General features: G+C 40.4%; 3 protein-coding genes across 10 annotated transcripts; 2 read left to right on the forward strand and 1 right to left on the reverse strand.

Moving 5' to 3' along the window:
* Window positions 1–68: 68 nt before the first annotated feature.
* Window positions 69–3,412, reverse strand: rpp14 (ribonuclease P/MRP 14 subunit). Of its 6 annotated transcripts, XM_068314282.1 has the most exons (6): window positions 3,320–3,409; window positions 2,327–2,407; window positions 2,128–2,212; window positions 1,893–1,969; window positions 1,709–1,787; window positions 599–798 (listed from the first exon to the last, which is right to left on the reverse strand). In XM_068314282.1, the coding sequence occupies exons 2-6, from the start codon at window positions 2,404–2,406 to the stop codon at window positions 742–744; spliced, it is 378 nt and encodes a 125-aa protein (XP_068170383.1). In that variant the 5' UTR covers window position 2,407; window positions 3,320–3,409; the 3' UTR covers window positions 599–741. The 6 variants fall into 6 exon arrangements, with proteins under 6 accessions (XP_068170378.1, XP_068170380.1, XP_068170379.1 ...); XM_068314277.1 differs by having other exon boundaries at window positions 69–798; window positions 1,709–1,969; window positions 3,273–3,347; XM_068314280.1 differs by having other exon boundaries at window positions 722–1,787; window positions 3,320–3,412.
* Window positions 3,413–8,806: 5,394 nt separating this feature from the next.
* Window positions 8,807–17,281, forward strand: shisa4 (shisa family member 4). The gene is made up of 5 exons (XM_068315653.1): window positions 8,807–9,056; window positions 12,546–12,723; window positions 13,822–13,958; window positions 14,044–14,235; window positions 14,840–17,281. The coding sequence occupies exons 1-5, from the start codon at window positions 8,972–8,974 to the stop codon at window positions 14,878–14,880; spliced, it is 633 nt and encodes a 210-aa protein (XP_068171754.1). The 5' UTR covers window positions 8,807–8,971; the 3' UTR covers window positions 14,881–17,281.
* A 1,086-nt stretch (window positions 17,282–18,367) lies between these two features.
* On the forward strand, window positions 18,368–23,791 carry lmod1b (leiomodin 1b (smooth muscle)). 3 transcript variants are annotated; one of them, XM_068316277.1, is made up of 4 exons: window positions 18,368–18,473; window positions 18,623–18,944; window positions 20,093–21,823; window positions 21,913–23,791. In XM_068316277.1, the coding sequence occupies exons 2-4, from the start codon at window positions 18,657–18,659 to the stop codon at window positions 21,937–21,939; spliced, it is 2,046 nt and encodes a 681-aa protein (XP_068172378.1). In that variant the 5' UTR covers window positions 18,368–18,473; window positions 18,623–18,656; the 3' UTR covers window positions 21,940–23,791. The 3 variants fall into 3 exon arrangements, with proteins under 3 accessions (XP_068172378.1, XP_068172377.1, XP_068172379.1); XM_068316278.1 differs by having other exon boundaries at window positions 18,400–18,473; window positions 18,655–18,944; XM_068316276.1 differs by having other exon boundaries at window positions 18,369–18,944.
* Window positions 23,792–25,091: the final 1,300 nt, after the last annotated feature.

Genomic DNA, 25,091 nt, shown 5'->3' on the forward strand with positions numbered 1-25,091 from the left:
TTTAGGGAGTTGGTCTGGCAAACACAACTGAACGTAAACTAGGACAAGAAGTTGAAGAAAGCAAAATATATTTGAAAATATGTAGTTTATTTGTCATTATTCACACAAAACAATTCATAATATGGAAAATTGTGTCTTAAACACAGAACAGTGATGTGACCGACATCTGTCTAGGTCACTACTTTGCTCCTTCAAAGGATTGATGATAAACACAAAATATTACTCTAATCTTTTCTTCATGTGTTTCTGCTGCTCCCCAGGCATCATCACCGTCACCTCCCCCCTCATCACCACCTTGTCTTTGACAGAACATGTTACAGCAATGAAAGCCAAGGACATCTTGATCTTGCGGACTTCGGCTTCAGCCACCACCTCTTCGCCGATGTACAGCGGTGCGGGGAAGTGGATTTCCTGGCGCAGGAGGACGCAGCCGTGGCCGGGCATCTTGGTGCCGAGCACGGCTGACAGCAGCCCGTTAATGAGGACGCCGTGGACGACCGGTGCCTTGAAGGAGGTGGCACTGGTGTAGGCCGGATCCATGTGTAGAGGATTGGTGTCTCCTGTCAGGTCGCCAAACAACTCCACATCACGGCGAGAAAATGCTTTTATGAGGGAGGCTCGCTGGCCAACGTGGAGCGATCGGCTGGAGGGAGGAACGGCTATGCACGACAAAAGGTGCAATTTATTAAACATAGAATTCCACATGAGAGTCATCCTGAAAAAAACAAAAAGACTCCTCCTTCAGTCCAGCAGCAGCTCTCGACTGTTTCCTGTCAGCGCGAGTAGGAACGGAGAAACCTGAAGACAAAACAAGAGATGCATTAAATACTAATATTAATGCACATTTAACATGTAGTCACACATATGAACTTGATTTTTATGTTCTGCTCACACTCTCACTGTGTGATGATTTTCAGAAGTGGCAAAGCCCAGACAGACGGGAGGTCTTTACCGTTTTAATGTCTGAATGGCTGCAATCCTGACAATGGATGATTGATGTTATTTACAATTATTAGTGCAAGGTGTGTGATAACTGGGTTGTTTTTTTATGTCAGACATTGTGTAGGCAGCATGAGTGAGGATGTTCTGTGAATAAAAGTCTCTCAGTCCTGTTTGTTCGGCTAATTGGGACTGGAGAAGAGAAGGAAATGAGAGAACATTCTGGTCCTGCACAGATTTTTGAGGTAATGAAAGTATTTATGTTCTGTCGCTCCTAGTTCTTTCATTTTGATGAGGTGAGTCTGGACTGAGCAGGTTTGTGGATTGGACTCAACAGGTGTTCTGATAAAAATGGCTGACTGACAGCAGGAACAAGACTAGAACAATGTCTGGACTCCAGCCTGGGTCAGCTTTTATTAATAATGATTACAGGAAAAAACTTTTATTCCCCATATTTAAAGTTACAGGTGTGATCCTTGTCTCATTGTCCCAAATTGGCATTAAAGTATTCATTGATTAACATTTACATAATCCAATTTGTACATCAGCTGAAACAGGCATGGAGTAAAGATTTAGCTCCTGTGTTCTTGTGACTTTTGTGTTTCTTTTTATACTTTATCATGTTTAGGTAACGTACAAAACAGCCTTGATGTTGCTTTGTGTGTCATCCAATGACATTTTGTGATTCAGTAAGAAGTAGAAGAGAGAGACAGAGAGATAGGTCACACAGAAAATGCATTAAACATTTTAATCCGGAGGAAAACATAACCTGCAACACTCGGAAGGCACAGGATTGGTTCTGGTAAGATCCCAGTAGAGTCAGAGAACTCCACAGCTTCCACAAACCCCTGAAAGACACACATGTTGTATATGGACACCAAATTAATCAATAATAAATACAATTAGTTTAGGAAAGCTGAACAATTCTTCCAATTCTCTTGCTACCGACTCACCCGCTGGAAACACGAAGAAAAGCAGTGAGGGTGTCTTCATCATATTTCAGCAGGTCAAACGCTAAAGCTGCTCCCACCTGAAGCGTAAAACAGACAACTGTAAAAAATATTTAAACATGAGGAAATAAACAGGCATCAATTAATCAAAGTCTCCTCAATAAAGGACTATCTGGTCTATCGAACATGAAAATTTATTCTGAAGTGTGAAATGTACTGTTGACCTGAGATACATTACCTCCCCAAAGAGACTCTTCAGACCTGTGATTAAAAACTGCTTCAGTTCAACTGCACTTAGTCTGGTAGATTCATCCTCCAGCACACTGCAAGTGCACACTTAAATTAATGTATTGTAGATATTAATGGTAGACTGAAATATATTGTTTCATAACTATATTACACTGATTAATCCTTTTAAAACAAATGTTGTTACTTACAGACAGACCTTCATGTAGTGGTACGGTGAGGCGTTCTTGGACACGACCCGCTGATATTCTGATTTTTCAGGAGGTTTCATCCTGTTAAAGCATCAGAGACAGTGATGAAGGACAGGATGGCTTCACACTGAAAACACACCAGTGAAGGACAGCCAGACAGACATCAGCTCCCTGCAATCACTTTAAAACACACCAGTCTGTTTCAAGGCTTTGTTGTTTGTAGTATTTAGCAGAGAATCATTATTATTATTACGTCCCGCTTCAAAGCGGTGATGTGTTGTGATTGTCAGCGTCCGTTCTTTCGTCCGTTAGTCCACTAAATATCTTCACAACCGTTGCGGATAGAAAGATGAAAGAAAAGCACATTAATCAGGCAGCAAAGGGGATGAAGATGAGATGATGACATTGACCTTGAGAAAACTAGGTCAAGATCAAATTTCAACTTTTGTACACTCAGGAACCGGAAAAGATGGAAAGACGAGGGAGGCCATTGTGAGTAAGACCATAGATCAAAGCTTTGATCAATGACAGTGGATCAGAGCACTACCTCTGACCTTTGACCTATGCAAGTAGGTCAGGGCAAAATTCAGGGTTGTCGCGGGATGTTGCAGTCTGTGACTGCATTGGTTCTAGTTATTATAATTATTATTACACCTTCTGCAGACGGGACACCCAGGTCTCCGCCTCTGACCTAGAATCCATCTAATCCACACTAACCGGATTCTGATCCACATAAAAACTAATAAACTGTACAGACAGTAAGACTGAAACCAGTCATTCTGCTGGAGCAGTGACGTAAACAGTATTGATGTGAACATGTGACAGATCGTCAACACGTGTTAGACGGACTGAACCCAAACAAGGCTAACCGCTAACATGCTAACCTTCACAACATCATCCAGAAACACAAACACTGTCAGAAAGACACACAAAGAGGGAAACCAACCTGTCCACACAAAGTTTCGATCAACACCACCCCCCCTCAGACATTACCTCCGCGTTCTTCTTCTTTTTGTCCTTCCAGGCGGTTTTTTTGTGGGACTTCCGCTTCTGAGTCCCTCACAGCGTCCACTTCCGGCTCAGGGAGGAAGGAGGGACGGATCGTCCATCTGACCAGCAGGGGGCGCTGCGTTCCAGCTGCAGCTCATTCAGCGGTTCCTGACTGGACCTGATGACCTGGTGTAGCGGCCCATGACGCGGGCAGTACTGGCCCAGTGCTGGGGTCTGGGACTCGGTCACTCGTTGTTCTTAGTGGACTTGGGAAACGACAGACTGAAGGATATTCTATGTTCTTATCAATGTTTGTAGAATCTGGGGACTTTTATCCATGAGGAGACCAAAGGATTTCAAATCAGCCTATTGGATTTTAAAGGAACTTGTTATCAGAGGAGGACTTTTAAATATAAGAACTATAGCAGAAGCATCAGTGGAGTCCAAATTCATCATAGCTAAAATCTCCATTCTTGGATGTGTGTTGGGGATTTGTGGACCCACCCTGGATGACACTGCAGCTCTGTCCTCTGCTGTGGGTGTGACCTCAGTGAGGCTCATTGAAAGCCTGTTGAGGAGCTGAAAGAGCCGACTCACCTCACAGCAACTGACTTTGATAGATTTTTATTGTACAGGCCTTTTAAACCGGAATGATGCTGATCCTTTCCACGTAGAGAGTTTGTCTGTTTGCTCTAATGACTCTGTGTCAGATCCGATTAGCCTCAGCGACAGTAATGGGAAATACATGTATAAAATAATGGTAAAGATTTTAAACAATGATAAATTTAAGGATCGGGTTGACACACCATGGAGGGTTCACCTTGGTCTGACGACGGGTGTGAACCCTTTATGGGAGTCTTTCTACAAGCTGCCGTCAACAAAGACGGTTGGGGATCTCCAATGGAGGATTTTACATGGCACTGTGACCATCAACAGTTTTATTTTGAGTTTGAACCCCCCGTAACCCGCAATATGGAAGAAGTGGCTAGAGCTGAGACGGCGATGTAAAAGACGAGGACTTTTTTTCTGTATTATATTAAAACCTAAAATTAAATTGTTTACAAGCTTGAATAGATTCATATTAACCAAAAATTATCAAAAATTAATCAACAAATAAATTTATTTATTTATTTATTTAGTCTGGGGTTTTTTCCCCCAGACATGTTATTACAGCAGACTTCACTTTCTTCAGTTTTGGATGATCAACAACAACATCCGAAAAGAAAAAAAAGGGTTGACGGGTAGAAGCCATTGGCGTGTAAAATTCCCGTCCCCTGAATCAACCAATCCAATCCAATCCAAAACAAACTTTATTTGTTGAGCACTTTACCACAACCACAGTCGACCAAAGTGCTGTACAGGTGAATGAATAAAAAAAAGAACAAACATTATAGATAAAAGACAAAATGGCTCAAATATTATAAGTAAAGTTAATCAATTAAAAACATAAAACATAAAATATGGATAAAAACAAAAGCAACTAATCAGAGCAATAAAAAGCAAGATAAAAAAGATAAGACAAAATAAAATCTGGTGTCTGTCTAGATGTTAAAAGCCAAGGAGAAGAGGTAGGTCTTCACACGAGATTTAAAAACAGACAGAGAAGAGGCCTGTCTGATTTGCTGAGGCAGATTATTCCACAATTTGGGAGCCACAACAGCAGAGGCACGGTCCCCTCTGAGCTTCTGTTTGGTTTTAGGCACATTCAGGAGCAGCTGATCAGCTGACCTGAGAGAGCGAGCAGGTACATAGGGGTGTAGAAGCTCAGAGAGGTAAGGTGGGGCAAGGGCATTCAGGGATTTAAAAGTAAATAAAAGAATTTTAAAATAGATTCTAAAATGTATGAATCAACAACATCTCTCTCATTACAACACATAATCAACCAGATTCATACATTACATATCACATTTAAATCATTTGATTTTTGTACATTGTTGTTTTGAATCGTCCATTCAGTCCAATAGACGTGTGTTTGCACACATCTTTATCAGTTCACCATCTCGTTTGCTGCACTAAGGTCACAGTGATATTTTTCCATGGGCATGACACATGTAGTTTAATAAGCCATAACAATCTGAGATACTAACCATCATTTGCGTCACAAATGTAACCTTGTAAAGTAAAGTTTTTGAGAGCTTTTTTAAAGGCAGATAGAGTTCCTAGACTCCTAACTTTGTTGTCCATTTTGTTCCAAAGTTTGACACCAGTAACAGATAATGAAAATGTTTTTAGTGTCGTACAGTACAGAACTGGGAATGGTTATTTTCAGTTTAGCCTGGAGACTGACTTATTAATTGGACTTGTGTTATTTTTCGACTTACATCTCATCTTCTTGAGGCATTGAGCGCCCTAAGCCGGGGTCTAACTATACACCTTCATTATGTTCCCGGAGGAGTTCCATTTTCTGCTAAAACATTTGAACTACATTTTTTGCCCACTCTCACTGATAACACTGTATCTATTGAAAAAATACTAATCCATCTGTAAAATTCCTCTGATTTCAGTACAATGAATTGATTGAAATGAATGAAATAATTTTGCAAAATCTTCAACAATAAACCTACAATCTTCAGTTTATGTTGTGCAATAAATCTCAGAAGTGTATCTCAAAGACAAATGGCCGACATCTCTGTTGTCCAGGTGAAATATACAAACTGTCAGAATTCTCTATTGGTAACTGTAGGTTTGACAGAATCTGATTTTTCATCCATCCTTGTGATTCTTCAATCAATTTGGGATGTACCATGTAGGAGCTGCACCACTCTACCTCCCACTGCATGCTTATTGGCCCCCTGTGTGTGTCTGTGTGTATTACAGGGGCCTGTACATACTAATATATACAGTATATGCATGCATGTGTCCTTCTTCACAGGGTTCCAAAAATCAGCTCATCTTTTCAGAAGTCTGATTACCCGTCATTCCGTTGATCAGGTTGTGAAGCAGGGAAGCGTCTCAAACATGTAGAACAAGAAGCACTGGAGTAAAGATGGCTAAGTGGCTCTGTAGAGGAATACTCATGTATTTGTCATTTGTCCTCTGCATCATTTTCCTCTTGCTTCTTTTCACTCTCCTCACCATACCTTTCATCTCCCTCTTGTATTTGATATGTATGTAAGAATGTACATTAGTATAACACTCTGCAGAGCTCAGAATAAACATTATGTGCCTCCTTCTGACTCCCTGCTCCTCAGGGATGATTGCTTTCTACTGCAGTCTGCTCCTGTCCTGTTATGTATCTGATAAAAACCAAACAGTGATGACATCTAATGAAACTACCATGAGAAGACAGCTAAATAAAAAAACATGACGGTTGATTTTCATTTCTCTGTTTTAGTTCAGGTCAGGTTTTGGAAGCTGGTTCATTTTCACAGTTTCATTCAGGGACTTTAGAATAAATCATCATTAACACTGTATTGTCAAAAGTATTAACTCACCCATGAAAATGATGAGAATCCGGTGTTCCAATCACTTCCATGTTCACATGTGGCCTTCAGATTATTTCAACAGTGCACAGAGAGCTACATGGAATGGGTTTCCTTACATCGAGTGCAATGCAAAGCGTTGGATGCCGTGGTGCTTCTCTTTCTGGTGATCTGATGGATGAGTCTGGGTTTGGCGGTTGCCAGAAGAACAATAGTTGTTGGACTGCATTGTGACAAGTGTAAATTGTGATGGAGGGGTGTCTATGTTGTGGTTTTGCCTTCAGGAGCAGGGCCTGGCCCATTAGTCCCATTAGTTCCAGTGGAAGGATCTCTGAATGCTTCAGCATACCAGCTCAGTCCACTGGGTCTTGGGTTGGGGACCAGAGGATGGCCAGTTCAAGACCCATGTGGACCAGAACGTTTGTAGTGAGAATTGGCAGTAGAGAGGGGCTAGTTCACCTCCTGAGTACTGCCTAGGTGCCTTTTAGCAAGGCAACATCTCCTTTCAAGTTGCTCATTTGCACAAAGTAGATGCTCACCACTCTACCGCTCACTATTTATCTGCAGTTCATTCCTGTTGTAAAATGACTACACCAGTCCACCAAACAAGGTCCATAAAGACAAGGATGACAGTCTGGTGAGGAAACTTTAACTGGCTAATACAGAGTCCTGATCTCAGCCCGATAGAACACCTTAGAGCAGAGACCGAGAGCCAGACCTTCTCACCCAACATCAGTGTGTGACCTCACATATGTGCTTCTGGAAGAATGGTCAAAAATTCCCATAAACACACTCCTAAACCTCGTGGACAGCCTTCCCAGAAGAGTTGAAGTTGTTCCAGCTACAAAGGGTGGACCAATGTCATATTGAACCCCATGGATTCAGAATATGATGTCACTTCATATCAGAGTCAAGGCAGGTGAGCAAATACTTTTGGCAATATACGTAGTCTATGTACAAATAACACATTCTTCTCCTGTGACAAAAAAAAATCTGTTCAAGATTAAGATGTTCTTCTCCCACATCTGCAACAAATATAAATTCTGCATGTTTGCATGAACTGTAGAAGAAATACGATCCGGCACGAAAGAAAACAGCCATGTAAAGTATTCAGAAGTCGTTTTTAACCTGCATCAAGGAGATCAATCATTTCACAAAGTCTGATTGTTGGTTTGTTCCTCAGCAAGAATACAGAAAATCTTCTCGATGGAAGAAGATTTTGATTTTGATTTTAAGAAATCATTGATTAATGATGTGGATTTGAATAAAAGAGAGATTCCAGCTTTTTTTTTTTTTTTAATTTCCTGTAACACTTTAAGAGTGGACTAATCCCAGCAATTGTCATTTCAACATTAACACAAAAAAAAAGAGATTTTGGTTAAACTCGGTGGAAAAGCAGAACATATGCCAAAGGAACCACTGAGCATTGTAGATTAAGATTGAACCCATGTTTTTTGGATTGCAGGAATCCTGGTTCTTGTCAGTCAGTGATGGTTTGGACATCTTTAATAGGTTAAGTTCAAAAGGGAATTTTTTTAATTAATTTTTTAAAAAAAAATTTTGTATACTAATCTGAGACCTGAAGGGAAATTAAAGGGAATTAAGGGAAATATAATTGAATTTGGAAATTAATCAAATCAAAGGTCCTTGGATTTACAGTATCTACAGAATGCCAAAGTTTCCTCTACTTATGTTAATCTTTGGGTCGGTAGTTATTCATATTCAGAGACAACACTGAGTTATTTAACATTTATTTATCACATTCTCCACAAGCAGCTGTTAGGATTTCCATTTTCTTGCAGTCATCAATAAAGGTAGAAGAAGTGATCTAATTGTGGATTAAGAATATTTAATCTAATTTATGTAAAGTATGTATTGACAAGTGCAAGTTAAATTTCATTATTTATACTGAGGTGTTAAAAAGTAACCGCAGCTTGCAGAATGAAATGGTGTGATTTATTTGATCACTTCGTTGATATTATGGGATGCCTTTTTTTCTCTTCTTTTTTTTTGTACGACGTTTGGAGCAGATCGTAAAGGCAACATCCTCCACATCCCAGCTGAACAGCGTCACAGACGCGATGTGTCATTTCCACGGATAAATGATCGGAACACAAAGCGCGTCTCCATGGTGTCAGGGAGCCACCGCTAGTCTTCCTCCTCGCTCTTCATCACCACACGGATGAAATCAGCTCCTCTTTAACGCCTCGCCTCGTTTTGCGGTTGAATCGGGATGAAGATGGTCCTTCCGACGGGCAACGCGTCCCTCATCGCGGTGACTTTGGCGCTGCTCGCCGCGCTCCTCTGCGCGTCTCCGGGTAAGATTAATGCGCGCCTGTGCGTCCAGGCCGCGCCAACGCGGACTAACGGTTTAACGCCTCATCCGTTTAAAATGTCCTCTCAGGCTGGGAGCCGTTATTTCCGTTAGACCGTCTCCATCACACTAACGGATCCTGCACCTCCTGGCCTCCAGCTGGATGCTGATTTTATTAGAGACGCACAACCATGGATGTTTGTCTCAGGCCCGGAATGAGACTTCATCTGTTGGATGTCCTGACATCAGTGTTAGGCTGTCAGCAAACATCTGTACATTTTTTTATTTTTTAACATAAAATGACAAACAGTAGACGTTACTCAGCAGTCTTAGTTTAAAAATGGGAATTCAAGCCAAGGATATCAGTAAAATAAACTTGTAAAGTGATTAACGTGATCCAGCAGGGAAGAAACTGACTGAACAAATTAAGTGACCATCACATATATCATCACTAAAGTTCCCTTAAGTTGTCATCACAATGCGACATGTCAACACAACTTCACAATATCACTACTAAACAGTTCATTTTAATTTTTTTGTAATCAAATGTCAGATTAAATAAAGATCATCCCAGCTGAATGCAGTGATGTGAAACCAACTCGTTTCCTCTAATGCTAACAATAGAATTTCTATTTTTTTCCAACACAGAACAATAATCAGTAGATCTGTGTGGATAAATCTGTCCTCTAACTCCAGACAGTATCCAGCAGAGAACTTGTGTTAAAGGTTCCATATTATACTCTTTTTAAATTGATGTCACACAACTACCTGACATCCAGTTATACTTCATTTGAAATGATTGACTCAAACTGATCCGTGGTCCTGAATTGTAACTTTCTAAAAATTGCTGAAATGAGCTTCCTTGAAAGCATGCTGTTTGTCTGGGCTGACCATTAAATGTTAATCATTACCTGCTACACGCCCCTGTTCATGCGGTGCACATGCGTGTACTTCACTGTGTACGCACACACCACCGGTCACTTTTACTTTTTACTTTTTGTATGTATTTCTCTCTTTTTCTCTTATTTTTGGTTTATATTTTTCAATATACAAGTTAATTTTTCTCTGGAACTCTTGGAGGTACTTTCACTTTCAGTCGCTCGACCCTGAAGCACCGTGGCTTGTTGTATGCACAAAGAGATCAGCTGATTGACCTGAAGCTGCTGGCATTTTCTATAGACAGACAAACATCTTTAGTGGATCTGAGGAGAAATACACAATGTGTTTAAGGATGGGGAAGAAATCAGTGGAGGACAGGACGGACGAGTTTAGAGAGGAGATAATAAAAGCCTTGTCTCCGACAGTCGTCATGGACAACGAGAGATCGCTGGCTAACAAGATGGAGCTAACAGGATATGTTTCAGTGAAATGTGGTTAAGATCCCAGATAGCTACGTTTCCATTGAGGGCTTCCAAACTGGGATGGTACCGGAGCTGTAAGACGAAACATGGAGGTCTTGTCTTGTTCTTGTTGGGCAGCGTCCCAATATTATCTCCATCTACAAACCCTATGTCGCAGAACAGGTCCCGTTTGTTTTCCAGATTCTAAGACTTTGTAGGCTTATTGTGGACCAGTATATACATTTAGAGACCTGATGGAAATGATTTCTTCAAGCCCCCACAGAAATATTAACAGCTGGCCAGTGTGTGTGGCGTCTGAGCTGTCATCACATGAAACCGAATTAAAACCAAAAGCACACGCTCTACGTGATACTGGGTGGTTTAAGTTAGCAGACAAGTCTTTGGTTCGGTCCACAGCCGTGGTTCTGGACACGCTGTCATTGTTGGGTCTTTTGCGTTTTTTTCCAAACAGACACATCAAACAGACTTCCCCTTGACTTCTATAAAGAAATATTTATTTCCCCATATTTATTGTCTGATATTTCCTGAACTCCCTGTCTATCTTGATTTAATTTTATTCTGCCGTTTTGGTTATCTCTTAAAATTTGCATTGATTAATTTGGAGGGAGAGGTTGCTGTAATGATGAGTTGTCAGTGAATGTGGGTGACTCCCCTAGTGGTGAAAGTAAGAATTACAACTCATTCAAATATGTAGGACAATTAAATATGGACAGTTGGCCGTGAGCCATAGTTTAGGTGAATTTATTTATCATTAACTTTTCAGGAAAGTGATATGTACCTTAGCCAATCACAGCTCAGTTATGACATCACAATTTGCATAGTGCGCCCAAATATCTTTGGTGCATCTACTACTTAAACACAAGTATACCTCACCATTATGTTGTAATGGATGGCTGCTGCTCACAAATCCTCACAAACTCTTTAGCGGGTCCATTTGCTACTAAAATACATAGTAAATAAAAGCTACCCATAAAGATTTATTTGTTTGAATGTTATTTGTAGGTAGTTTAAACAGAGAATTAAATTTTAAATGATTTTACCCCATATACCTTTTTGGTGTGATTCAGCGCTTCCAGAAAAGGTAAAAAAAGAAAAAGAAAAAGATACTTCCCTGTTTTGAAAATGAAAGATATGGAGCATTGTTATTTGAAGGTAATTTAACCAAGAAATAAAACTGTGTATAATATTACCCAATACGTCTTTCTGTCTGCCTCTTTGCGTTATTGTTCTTGGAAATATGACCAGGTTAAAAGCATCTTCCTCTGTTTTTCATTCTTAATTGATGCTTCATTTTCATAGTTTTACATCACAATAGAGATGTGATTAGCAAAGGTATGTATTATTTACCTGAAAGGTTTATTTTTGTTTTTTAGTGCATTTTCTTAAAAAACCCCAACAACTGAGGTACATTGAGAACGCCATAACTCAAAACAATGTAATTCCAGGTAAACCTGTATTTTAGTAGCATGTGCACAAGATAAACTGCTTGTTTATAATTATGTCTGTGGACGGTGCACTCAGATCTCTAGGTGCACCATCAATCAATCAACCTTTATTTATACAGCGCCTAATCACAATAACAGACATTTCAAAGTGCTTTAAGAGACAGAGAAACCCAACAGAACCCTCCAGAGCAAGCATCAGTGACAGCGGCGGGGAAAAACTCACTCATTGAGGAAGAAACTCTGGTCAGGACCCAGAATCTGGGGGGCGGTCATCCGCCTTGACCGGTTGGGTGGGAAAGGAAATATAGACTTACTAGCAACAGTAACAGAACATAAACACAACACATAAATGAAATAAAATCCTGTAGTACCATAATGTAACTTTAACATCTCTACCTCTGCTGAATTAATTTTATCCTGGGGGGGTGTAGAGGCTAAGCCCAGCTTTAAACCACTGAGTTATTCCACCACATTTACCTGAATGACACGCTGATGCAGATTGGTTTGAAGTCCGTATCTTTTAAAATTGGAAACTCAGAGGTCATTTCCTGAGGTTGTACCACACCTCCTGCCCAATGTCTCTGCAAATCTGTTTTTCAAAATTAAAACATGATATAATTGATTTCTTTTTGTTTTTACAGTAGCTCCCTTTAGTAGATGTGAAACTGTCTTGTTTTTGCTTTACAGTGAACGGGAATGAGGACTGCCTGTGGTACGTGGATAAAAACGGCACCTGGCACACCGGCTTCGACTGCCCTCTCATCACGTTCTGCTGTGGGAACTGCCACCGGCGCTACTGCTGCTTGGACGCCTTCAAGATGATCACGGAGAGGGAACAGAAGCGCTGCATGCTCTTCCAGTTCAGGTGGCCGCAGCAGTGGTTTCACTTAATTACTAATTTATTCATTTACTTGACACCGAGAGTCATCCACTGTTCTCTGTTCGAGGCCGTCGCTGCAGGACCACATGTCCTACATTCCTTAAAACAAACAGATGCTTATTATCCTAGCTGAAGACATTTTCCATCCGTGATTAAAATTCTTTCCCTGCAAGATGCATCGTCGGAAACGCAGAGGGAAATATATAAAATACTAAAATTGTACTTTAAAGTTGATGGATTTGGTTTATGGCTGAAGAAAGTTCTGTCAGCAGCAGTAATATTACAAGTAGTCGTCCTGAATATTCACATTATCTCACAACTTTTGGGTCATGTATTGATAATTCATATTCAAGGTGATTTAAGTGCCAAATTCCTGGAAATTAAATTGAATATATATATATATATATATATATATATATATATATATACATACATACATACACATATACACACTGTATATATATATAATATTAAATACATATATAAGTATATAATATTTACATCATATATATATACAGTATATTTATATATATTTAATTTTAAATTGAATAATGATATAATTTTCCTCCATCACACACATTTCCTGTAAAAGTTCACACTCTCTTAAATGCAGCTGTTCCTCCATCCCATTGGATACACTGGACATAATAACTCTGTTTTGGTCCCCACAGTGTGATATGTCCTCATTAGTCCCTCTATCACACCAGCTATTTGTACGTTCTGTTGTGTTTAACGAGTCCCCTGTGAGGGATCGTAGTTGCTGGACTAAGTAAGCGTGTCTCATTCCTCCATGTCTCTGGAAACCATCCGGCAGTATCCAATAGCAGGCAGCCTGCAGCTTGTAAAGCCCAGTGGGAGACGGGATCAGTGGGGGGGCCGAGTCTGTGCTGGCATAGAGGGCTTTGTTTCACTGAGACGATCAGGTGATGGAATCTGGTGGAGAGACATGAACGCAGAGGATGTACAGCATCCACTCAGATTTTAAAACATTGGAATCAAAAGCTTCATATCCAGTTCATCTCATTAGAGAGATAGAGTGGGGGGGGCAACGCCAACCCTCATCCTCCTCTTCCTCTCCCCCAGCCCCACCACCTTGGCCGGCATCGCCTCCTCCATCCTCCTGTTTGTGGCGATCATCGCCACCATGGTCTGCTGCTTCATGTGCTCCTGCTGTTACCTCTACCAGCGGAGGCAGCAGAGGGGCAGAACGCCGTATGATGGTGAGACGATCTCTCCACGACCACGCGTGTGCTCACAACCACATGTGTAACGTCACACACACACTCCCTGCTGTTTGACCCACAGCCCAGCAGATCCCCATGGCCAGCTACCCAGTAGAGCCCCTGTATGACGCCTATGGGAAGCCACTGGGACCCACGGAGTTCCCACATGCAGGGTATCCCATGGCACCGCAGTACCCCGGAATGCCCCCGCAGTACCCAGTGATGCAGCACGGGCCTTACCCCCCCCACATGATGGATCCGACATACAACCAGGGTGAGTCGCGTTCAGCAATAATCAATCAGACATAGGTTATCAATAAGTTTGCTTGTTTGATGTAAATTATAATTAAGATATAAACCAACGTGAAGAATCAGTGTGTTAATATGTTGTATACAATTAAAGCTACACTGAATACTTAGAGGAATCAGCTGATCACGACACGAGCAGGAAGACGAATGAAACCAGAACCAGTGGATAATTTACTTCCACAAATCCTACAAATGTGTTGGACGGTCCTGCAGACTAAAACCTTTTGTAAGAAAATGTTTACAGTATTTTCCGCACTATAAGGCGCACCTAAAGGCCTTTAATGTTCTCAAACACCAACAGTGGGTCTTATAATCCAGTGCGCCTTATGGTACAGAAAGTATTGTACTCGAAAGGCAATCTGTTAAATCTGGAGTGACATTCATTATCCCTGAACTCTCGGAAAACATTTCAGAAGTCAGTGGAAAAGGTCACGTCTGAGTCCAAATGTCATGTGACACAGAAGGACCTCAGGGGTTTTTCCACATTTTATACACAAACATTTTTCATGAGTTTTAACTTTCTAGCAGCGCATGAAGAAGTGACGACGTACTTCCTTCTTATTTTTCAGCTCCTCCACCTTATTCTCCACCTCAGTATCCCGGCCATTAATGATCTTCTAAACACACACACACACACACACACACACACACACACACACACACACACACACACACACACACACACACATGGAGTGGGAAACAACAGCGGCTGAGAGAAATGACTGTTCCAGAGGAGAAGGCAGCAACACTCTCACACACTCAGACCAACACACGACCCGATGACCTGAGGAAGAGGAGGACCTTTAGGGGGGGTTTCCTTTGTCTATTTACCCCACTGTCCTACTTCCCTGGGGTACTTATGTAAGTTCTGATGTGTTCTGCTCCCTGGTGGCTGAGTGCTCCGGGCCACCGTACCATCTCCAGGTTGAGGAGGTATCTGGACGGCGCCCCGACTCTCCTCCAGGTCTCCTCTCAGTGACGGGCGTCTCTAAAGACGAGGCGCCCCCCCCCGTCAAATAATGAAGGGAAACATACTTTTACTTCCTGGCTTCTGTTGAATTTGAATAAACCGCCTGAAGCTTCATAACAGGTCATCTCAGTCACTGATGGATCGTTCCTCAGACATGATCATGTGACGTCTTTAGTTCTAGGTTTCATGGGGTTGGAGGTGAAAATCACGTTGCATGCTTCATGACAAGGTGACATGTGTTTCAATGCAGTCTCAGATTTGCTCAGGTGGTCTAAATCTATAAGGAGCCTGTTTTTTTTCTGGTGTCTGACTCCACTAATTTACTTTCCTGTAGTGTGTTGGGTAGCTGAGCCATCGTAATGTAGTACCTCAACATCAGCATGCTACCCCAGCTAGCTATCGGTCTTCATGCTTCTGTTAAATTAACTAGATGTGGATCTTTTGATACCAGCTAGGATGCTGACTTTATGGTAACATATCAGGACAGAGGGGTCGCAGGTCAACAGAGATTATCTATTTAAATGCATATTTGTAAATCCATTCCTCAGCTGAATATATGTTATATATTAATATTTTAACATGATTTTAAACAAACCATATTGTTATTGTAACATAAGATATGATGTTTTAGCATTTTGTCATCTCTGCATTAATTTATTCTTCTTATTAATAAGCTTACCTTTTAATGTGAAGGGGTTGTGACCTGGATGAACTTTCTGCTGTTGGAAAAACAACTTTGTTTACAAACCAGCATTTTTGGAAGTACATTTATTGGCTGTCTTGTCTAATGACAAAAAAATTCAGAAGCTATCAATTTCTCAAATAATCCTAATTGAACAAAAATGTGAATCACCTATGGTAGGTTTATTTTCTAAATTGTGTTCCTTGTAATTTGCAGTGAGGTCAGAGCCTGTAATCTGACGTTAATCTGTAATGTAATTTTATTCAGGAGTCACAGAAGACTGAATAGACACATAATAAAACATAATGACCACATTGATCATAGATAATCAATTCTATATCTCGTCTCACTGCTAATCCAAGTATGACTCAGACGTGACGTGTCACTGGTTCACTTATCATTAACCGATGTGTACAGGTTTACCGGGCCCTCGTAAAGCACAAAGACGAGTACGAACATTTATTTGTAAGGATGCTTTAATTTGTGGTTAGACATGACATTTGCTCTGTGATGTTTATTTGTGCTTCTAAATTAACTCCATGAGTGTGTTTAATGAAACTGACGTCAGTTGACAAAATGACTTACTGGAGTTTCTCTTTGTTGTCATGGTATGACTTAGTAATTAATATACGGTGAGCGTGAAGCTCTCATTCATATAAAATTTAACTTTGGAATGTAAACTAGACCCGTCTCCATTGTCTTTTTATCTTGTATTGTGTGTGTTCATCTTTTTGACCACTAGATGTCAGAATAGCCTCTAAACAATTTTTAGTGTGTACAGTACTAAAGGTCATTGTGTTTGCAAGCAGCAAATCTTGTTGCATTTGAACTGTATTTGTGTAAAGTTGGAGTATAATTTACCTTAAAAGACAAATAAGTTATGATGCTAGACACATACATGAGGCATCTACACAGCATGTCAACAGATATTTACATTTATTTCAGTATTAATGCATTACTATTTTCCAGTTCTCATCTTTACTTTTCCCCTATTTCACGTATTTTTATAAATGTATAAAATTTAAAAAAAAAAAACGTTCAGAATGTATTTTGTTTTAAAAGACGGTATATCTAAATTTTAATGAATTTGGGAGGTTAAAGAGCAAAATATACTAACTTAAAAAAAGTTGTTTTATTGGAACTGGTCAAAACATTTAAATCCAAACTGTTGCTTCATTAGATTTGAAGTCTGGTCGGTGAAACTTCATGGAATCTTTACACTTAAGGACAAAAGTTTGTCAGGGATTTTTTTCATGGATTCAATGATGTTGCCATGGCAGCAGAGTGGGTTTAATTTATTTTTTTTCATCGTGACCACAGAGGCTGTTCTAAATCCACTGTGCTAATTCATCTGGAGTCACGTTCTCATGTTGCATTAGCCCAGTGCTTCTCAATTATTTTCTGTCATGGCCCCCACTGCAAGAAGAAAACACATTGCGCCCCTCCACTCTGTGCCACGATTATAAATAATATAATTTTTCTATAAAATTGTTGTAAGTATCCCTCTGCATAACATTGTATCCTTACCAACATTAAATAAAACAAAAATAAAAAAAGAAATATAATTTATAGTTTATTTATAACAAAGAATATTATTATTGACATTATTTGTAGTAAATAAAAGAAAACATTTTAAGTGCATTGGCCTGAAATAAAAAAAAATCTTTGTTTAAACTGTAAACATTTATGACCAACTAATTGCACCATTTGATACTCTAAAATAAAATTAAGTAAATCAAAAAATAAATAAAAAATTCAAATTCCGTTCAGCAACATTATCTGAGGAGCACAATACGTATATAAAATACTCAAAACTTTTCTTAGCAATCATGAGGATAGCGCCACCTGCAGGCAACAGGAAGTATGTCAGTTGTAACAAGAAAATAATTCCTGTGACCTTTTCTTAAAGTTGTCTTTGCATCATTTACTGCGAAAATTATATGATTAGTGGATGGTGTCCAGCACCTCGTATATTAACAGTGTTTGTGAGCATCACAATTGAAGCTGTACAAAATATATCAAAACAATAACATTTTAGTTTGGTAAGTGAAGGTGTGATATTCTGTAGTCTGCATGTAAAACATGTGAAACAAGTAGAAAAATAATAGGCAAAAAACATTTTTGTCGCACTTCAGTCACTTCCTCGAAGAACATAAAATATTAACATCCCGTTTCCCTAAATACCGGGTTCCTACAGTTACTGTGGCAAAAAAAACATCTAATAAGAAAGTCTTATGTACTAAAATTAGAGTCATTACTAAAGAAAAATCCTGGAACTACTCCCTGTATAAACATGAATTGTGTAATAGGAAGTCTGTGTAAGTCTGCTCTGACATCTCTGTAAACTTCAGCCCTTCCCATTACCTTTAAAGGAGTGTACACCCTGAACTAAATATGGACATGCACTTTCACAGGATTTTGAAGAATGTCTCAGCCTCGTAGTCCACTTTGATGATGTGGGGCTCTTCCAGTTCATCACTGGTACGCCTCATGGCAAGACTGTGAGTCCACCCTCTTTTGCACCAGGACTGATGCCTCTGGTGGCTTTTTGGTGAGTAGGACAGAACAGGACAGCAGGACTCCAGCTTCTGCCTATGGAGATACTCAACTTCTCACCATAGAACTCATTTTTGATAAAGGGATTTACTGTATCAGCATCAACACTTCCAAAAACAGCTAATTTCTCCGTTGATCTCCAAGGGCGTAGCACTAAACCCAGATTTTTCAAGCAGCCATGTCCAAGTGGAAGGTGAGAGGCCTGACCCGTATGGGTCGCCAGGTCAGCGAGGACCCAGACCTGGACAGCCTGCTTTCCACCCTCTCCCCGGAGGAGATGGAAGCTCTACAGCAGGACATGATGAAGGAGCCAGACCTCAACCCAGAGGATGGGAAAGTCATCATCCAGGGAGATGGTCAACCAACGCAGCCACCTACCAGCAACAACGTCGGGAACGCTAAACTAGACAGCAGACGAGGGAACGAGGCTAAAGGAAGGCTCAGTCAGAGGGAACAGTCGTCTGAGGTTTGTGAATTCTTGATTTGATTCCACCGTCTAGCCTGTTTTGAATCGGACTTCAAAGAATTGAGGGTTTAAGTATGACTGGCACGATTTTATCCAACCCGTTAGTCTCTAAGCTGTTTGTCTTGGAGTGGTTTTTAGTAAAAACGATCTACAGATGAGTGATTTCAGAGGAAGAAGTGTGCTTGCACTTGACCAATAAATTGTGACATTATATAACACGCACCGTCTCAGAGGTATTCTAATGATAGCTTTCATGTGCTTGAAACTAACCACCAACTGGACCTCATGCACCCTGATTCCATCAGCTCATAAATAGAGGAGTTGGCTTCTGTGCCAGGAAAAACATTGTTTTCCCCTCTGAGGCTCGTTTAAATCCATTTCGCATTCTTAATAATCTTCTCTCAGATGTAAAAAAAACAGTCAAACCATGACTTGATTGTTCTGCAGTGCCGTAAAATGATCTTAAACACTCCCTAGCTGACATTCAGGGAGCCCAATTTCTCGCAATTTGTGTGTTTAGAGGAGAGGCACTTCAGTGGATAGAGCGGCGGCCCCGTGGAGCTCCTTAATCCCGGCCTGATGGAATTCCTTGGTTGATTGCTCCTCACTCACTGCCTTTTAAGGATACATCTGCCAGGGCCACAGCCTCACACAGCAAAACAGATGGAGACTCACAAATCAAACAGTTTGCATGCTACTCACTGCAAATGTTTCCCTCTTCTATAAAAATGGCTCCTTGTCCTTTTGCTGACTGTAAACACACATGCTGCATTATGTCAAAGAGGGTGTGTGTGTTTACAGTGAGCAGAAGGATGCAGACTTTTTTGACAGGAAGGAAGACAGTATTTGCATGGTTGGTTGCACAGATAGGTACTGCATCATGTCACGCATTACAAACTGCAGGTTCTTATGATATAGGTGATAAATTAATTTAATAATGACACTTTATAAAGATTCCACAGAATGACAGCCTCCACCTGCATCTGCTGTGATGTACTTTAGTTCAAGAGTTCCAAGCTCCTCCAGATGGAAATTAGATTAAAACACGTAATAGTTAGACTCTACCATATGTTCAGCTGTTTTGCTTTCCTTAAATAACAAATGTTACGTAATTTTCACACATATTTTTCAAATATGTCCACCTGCAGGGTGAGCCAAAAAAGGAGAGCCGAAAACAGGAGTATTTGAGGAAGATGGGTCTCAGCCAGGAGGGAAACGACGATCCAAAAGCAGGGTTACGAAGACAAGGTAGTGTCTCAAGCGAAAGAGATAAGACCGATGACAGAAACAGTAGAGGTCCTGAACGTCTGAAAGACGAGCGAAGTCGCCTTTCGAGCAGATACAGAAGGCAGGAAGAGAGTGATGAGAAAGGCGAGACAAAAGAGAAGCATGAAGACAGCAAGATAAGTGACAAGAAAGATTCTAGAGAGAGCACAGGGAGCAAAACAAAGGATATGATCTCAAAGCTACAGGAGAAAAAGAGTGACAGCAGGGAGAAGGAGAGGAAAGAGGACTGCAGGAGAAAAGACGACAACAAAACCAAAGACATTATCTCAAGGCTTCAAGAAAAACGTGAAAAGGATACGGGCAAAGAGAAGGAGAGAAAATCGGAGAGTTTCAGGACACAAGGACTTGTCTCTAAAATGTTGGAAAAACAGAGTAAGACACAAGAAGCCCAGGCTCCAGAGAGGAAATCTGATGAGAGGAAGACTAAAACGGAGGAGAAAACTGATAACAACAAGCCTGAAAGACAAGCATCAGAGAAAGGTGAGGCACAAACGAAAGAGGACAAGGTAGAGACAACAGAAAGAGAAGAGCTGGTCAATCACAGTGACCATGTAGAAGAAGAGAGGATAACCAGCAAAGAAAAGAAAGTAGAAGAGAGCAAGGGAAAAGAAGACGTTAAGGGAAAGACTAAAAAAGCAGAGGAACCAGAAAAACTTGGTAACTGTGTGGCCAAAACCACAAAAAACAGCAAAGCCAAAGAGGAAGAAGAAGAAGATGAAGATTCGAGTATGTTTGATGAGCTGATGGAACAGGTTCGAAGCAACGACCCCTCTCTGGTTGAGCTCAATGTGAACAACTCAGAGGTGATCAAGACTAAAACGCTGATTGAGTTTGCAGGGGTGCTACAGAACAACACCCACGTTAAGAAGTTTGCTCTGGCTAACTGTCGTGCAGATGATCACGTCGCTTACGCCATCGCAGGCACGCTACGCAAAAACAACACTATCACCAGCATAAACCTGGACTCCAACCATCTCACTGGAAAGGGCATCCTGTCTCTAATCCAGGCTCTAATACACAACTCCACCCTGACGGAGCTTCGCTTCCAGAACCAACGTCACATCTGTGGTGGGAAGACAGAGATGGAGATGACCAAGATCATGAAAGACAACACCACTCTTCTCAAACTGGGCTACCACTTTGAATTGGCCGGACCCAGAATGACTATGACAAATATTCTGAGTCGCAACATGGACAGACAGAGGCAGAAACGTCTGCAGGAGCAGAAGCAAGCCCAGGCCAATGGGGAGAAGAAGGAGACGCTGGAGGTACCCAAGACAGGCGGTGGAGGATCCCTGAGAGGCTCGCCCAAAGCCTCCCCGAAACCGTCTCCCATAGCTTCACCAATGGCGTCACCAAAGCTGACCCCTCGAAGAGGTGCTGGAGGCACTGCTCCGCCACCCCCCCCACCTCCTCCTTGTGGTGGACCTCCACCTCCACCCCCTCCACCGCTGGATGTAGACTCCCTGAGAAACTCGCTGACTCCAGTGTCGCAGAGGAAGCTGAATGGAAAAAGCCCCGGCGCTAGCAAGAACTCAAGGGACCAACTGCTGGCCTCGATCAGAGGAAGCAACATTAAGCAACTCAAGAATGTACGTAACGTAGCTTCACGGATGGGTTAGCTTATACAATAGCTTGTTTCTTCTGACGTGGTTACCTTTGTTCTCTTCTCCCTTCACAGGTACCGGTGCCAAAGTGGTTGCAGTAACATTTCCTATTGGAATGTAAAGTGAATATGAGAGAGAACAGACATCTCACCACAGGTTGTAGGAGGTAAACTCCACATTGCCCTGGGATACAGTCAGAAACTGTGCTGTGGGACGGTTGGAGACTAGAAACCTAAGACCCCCGTCAGTTGGATGACGAGCCCACACTATGAATTCTCCCTTCAAACACTGGACCAAACGGATTCTGTGGAGAATGAGTGATAAGGGATCTCCATTAGTCGGAGGGGGCCACGAGTTTTTCATGTTGCTTGTCTTCCGTTCATATTGATGATGCTTTGCTAATAATTTGCACTAGATAATACGAAGTTGATCATTTAACATGTTGGCTTGTATATGCATCTAACTGTGAGTGTGGGAGACTGTGATGATCTTCAGAGATTCAAGAAGCTCTTTTATTAAATTCTAATATACAAAGGTTTAGCAGTGGTATAGTGAATGATAATTTGACCATTTATTTATTTGTGGAGTTTGTGGGAACCCACCTTATATTGTAAGTTGTAAAACTTGTTTAAACTGGGAATTCTGAAGAAGTGAAAATATCAGGGAACTAACAAACATGGTGGCCTGACTTACGAGAATCTGGGGTTGAACAAAAAGGTCATTGTGGTTTTTGATGGTGTGTCATTGCCAAATCTCAAGACATCTCAGGCAGACTTTAATGGATGGGACAGCAGACTAGTGTTATTCTGGTGCATGATGGAAGATTTTAGTACAGAGGTAGTCAATAAATATTTTTTCTGAGGAGGTGCACGTGGCTGCCTCGTAGTATCCAATGCTATACTATTTACAGTCATTCTAGCCTGAGTATGTACTGTAAATAACGATTACATAATATATTGAGGTGCATTAAATTTGGGGGATGTGGAAAATCATTGATTCATTCTATATCAAGTCTGTTCTTCTTGCTAATTTAGGCCACAAACTATTCTATGCCTAAGCCAAAGGGGGCATGTTGCTTTGTAATGGACTATTGATATCTCCTTAAAAATCATTGGGCAGAATTCCATCCAATTACTTATTTTGACATTTTCATGCATATTTTAGCTTTTTTTTAAATTATGTAATTTTTTTTCTTGACAATAGGCTTATATTCAGAGGGTATTTGGTCTTTATGTGTCCCCTCAAAAAGCTGGTTAGAATTTAATGTAATTTTTCATATGCTTTCTAGGAGCCCTAAGGGTGCGCATCTCATTACTGAGCGCTTCAATTTTGTTTTATTTTGTTTGTTTTGTTTCCTTTTTATCTTTTATTTTTATATTTTAGAGATGTTGGAACACAGTTTATGGCCCGTCCACATTAACATGAATTTAAATTTTCCAGTACTCATCTGCATCCTCGGACAGTAATTTCTAAACCAATTTAATGTGATGTACAAAAAATCAGTGAGTATTTGAGTGGCACTGTATTATGTACTGTAATTCCACTTGCCTTTCTGACAGAGCCTGTATGTCTCAATAAAAGATTCTGCTATGTTTGCCATTACAAGTCACACGTGTTATGTTATACCACGGTTGAATAAGTAAAACAAATAAGTAGATCACAGATAAAAACAACACAACTGACTTGCAGCATTTTTCAGCATAATAAATCAAATTTGGCATTTAATTTGAGCTGCTAGTCAATATGATATTGTGCATTATTCCCAATACACTGCAACTTCTATTATAAAAGTTTGTGTGATATTTTTAATATTAATATTTAATATTTAGTATATTTAATATACTAAACATTAAATATTAATATTTAACGTGTAACATTAAATATGTAATATGTGATGTGTAATAATATTAATATGAATTTGAATCGATGCCCATAAATATGTTTGAATCAAAATTAATGTGTGAAAATGTATTTAAAACACAAGCACTCCTGTAATACTTCATGTGAATTAGAGCGGCAAAGACACTTGAGTTACTTGAATCAATGTGAAGGAATTCTCCTTCGTCATACACGCGTTTACATGCCAGCTCCTTCTACACGTAGAAGGATGTTTAGCCTTCTGGTGGTCTTTATGTTACACATTTAAAACAACAGAACAGACAGAGTTTGGCTGATGTGACCCGCCATCACCCTGGAGGACATGGAAGCAGTGAACAGCAACAGGCCAGTTTCAGTCTCAACAGTCCTGCTTCAGCCTCCCCAGACATGAAATGCCTATATTTGGGCATTTCTCATTGAATGCTTGCTTTGCTATTCATTCCTTTCTCTTTCCTAATAATGGGCTGCAGGCCAGCGATCTGTCTCTCAGCTGTAGCTGCTTCCCTGACCAACAGCTCTGATCTCACATGAAGCAAAGAAGAAAGAATGAAAATGTCGTTACAGCGTGTTCATGACCATCAGGGGGTAGAACCTGACAATCATTTATTCACAGGACTCATCAGCCACATTATAGACACATTACATTTTTGATTTTTATAATGGAAACAGAGTATATTGACAGCATGTAAGTTTAGTATATAATAAAGTCATCCTGATAGCTGTAAAGAAACACAATTCCATTAAATAATATGTAATAAGAGTGTGATTTTGGCAGCAGTGTCTGCTAGAACAACTCCTTGTTTACATAGAAAAGGTCACGTGACTCACATTTGGATAATGTTTGGTTTGGTATGGTAGAACAGTCTCCAGTCAGTATAAGTTTAAAAACTGAGCCAAAATCTCTCTGATTTTAGAAAACAAGTCATATCTTGAAGCTTAATTAAAAACTTTTAAGCAGATGCTAGCTATTATTTCCAAACACCTTCTAACATCCAACCTGGGAGGGAAATTCAGAAACCAGACATTAATGACAGATGGAGGCGGATGATGGTGTTGAGCAAAAAAAAAGAAAGACATTATCTACTGCTTCTTACATGTTGCTTAAAAATATTTGTTGCGGCATACACAGTTTACTTTGTGTTCTGATTCAAGCCCCCGTCAGACCTTTTCTCCAACAGCTCATGGGAGCTGAAGTATTTAGATCTGCCTCCATAGAAAAAATAATATAAAATCTCTTTGATTTGTTCTCAGGTTTTCTCATTTGCATTTCAGAGGAGACTTTGTTCCATTCAAACAGTTTGATTCTGGTATATCTGTACATTGAATTATAAAACAGCCAATCTTGAATAATATCATGGAAATTTAAATAATTTAT

Source organism: Antennarius striatus, chromosome 5, assembly GCF_040054535.1.
Source record: "Antennarius striatus isolate MH-2024 chromosome 5, ASM4005453v1, whole genome shotgun sequence".
Taxonomy (NCBI): Eukaryota; Metazoa; Chordata; class Actinopteri; order Lophiiformes; family Antennariidae; genus Antennarius; species Antennarius striatus.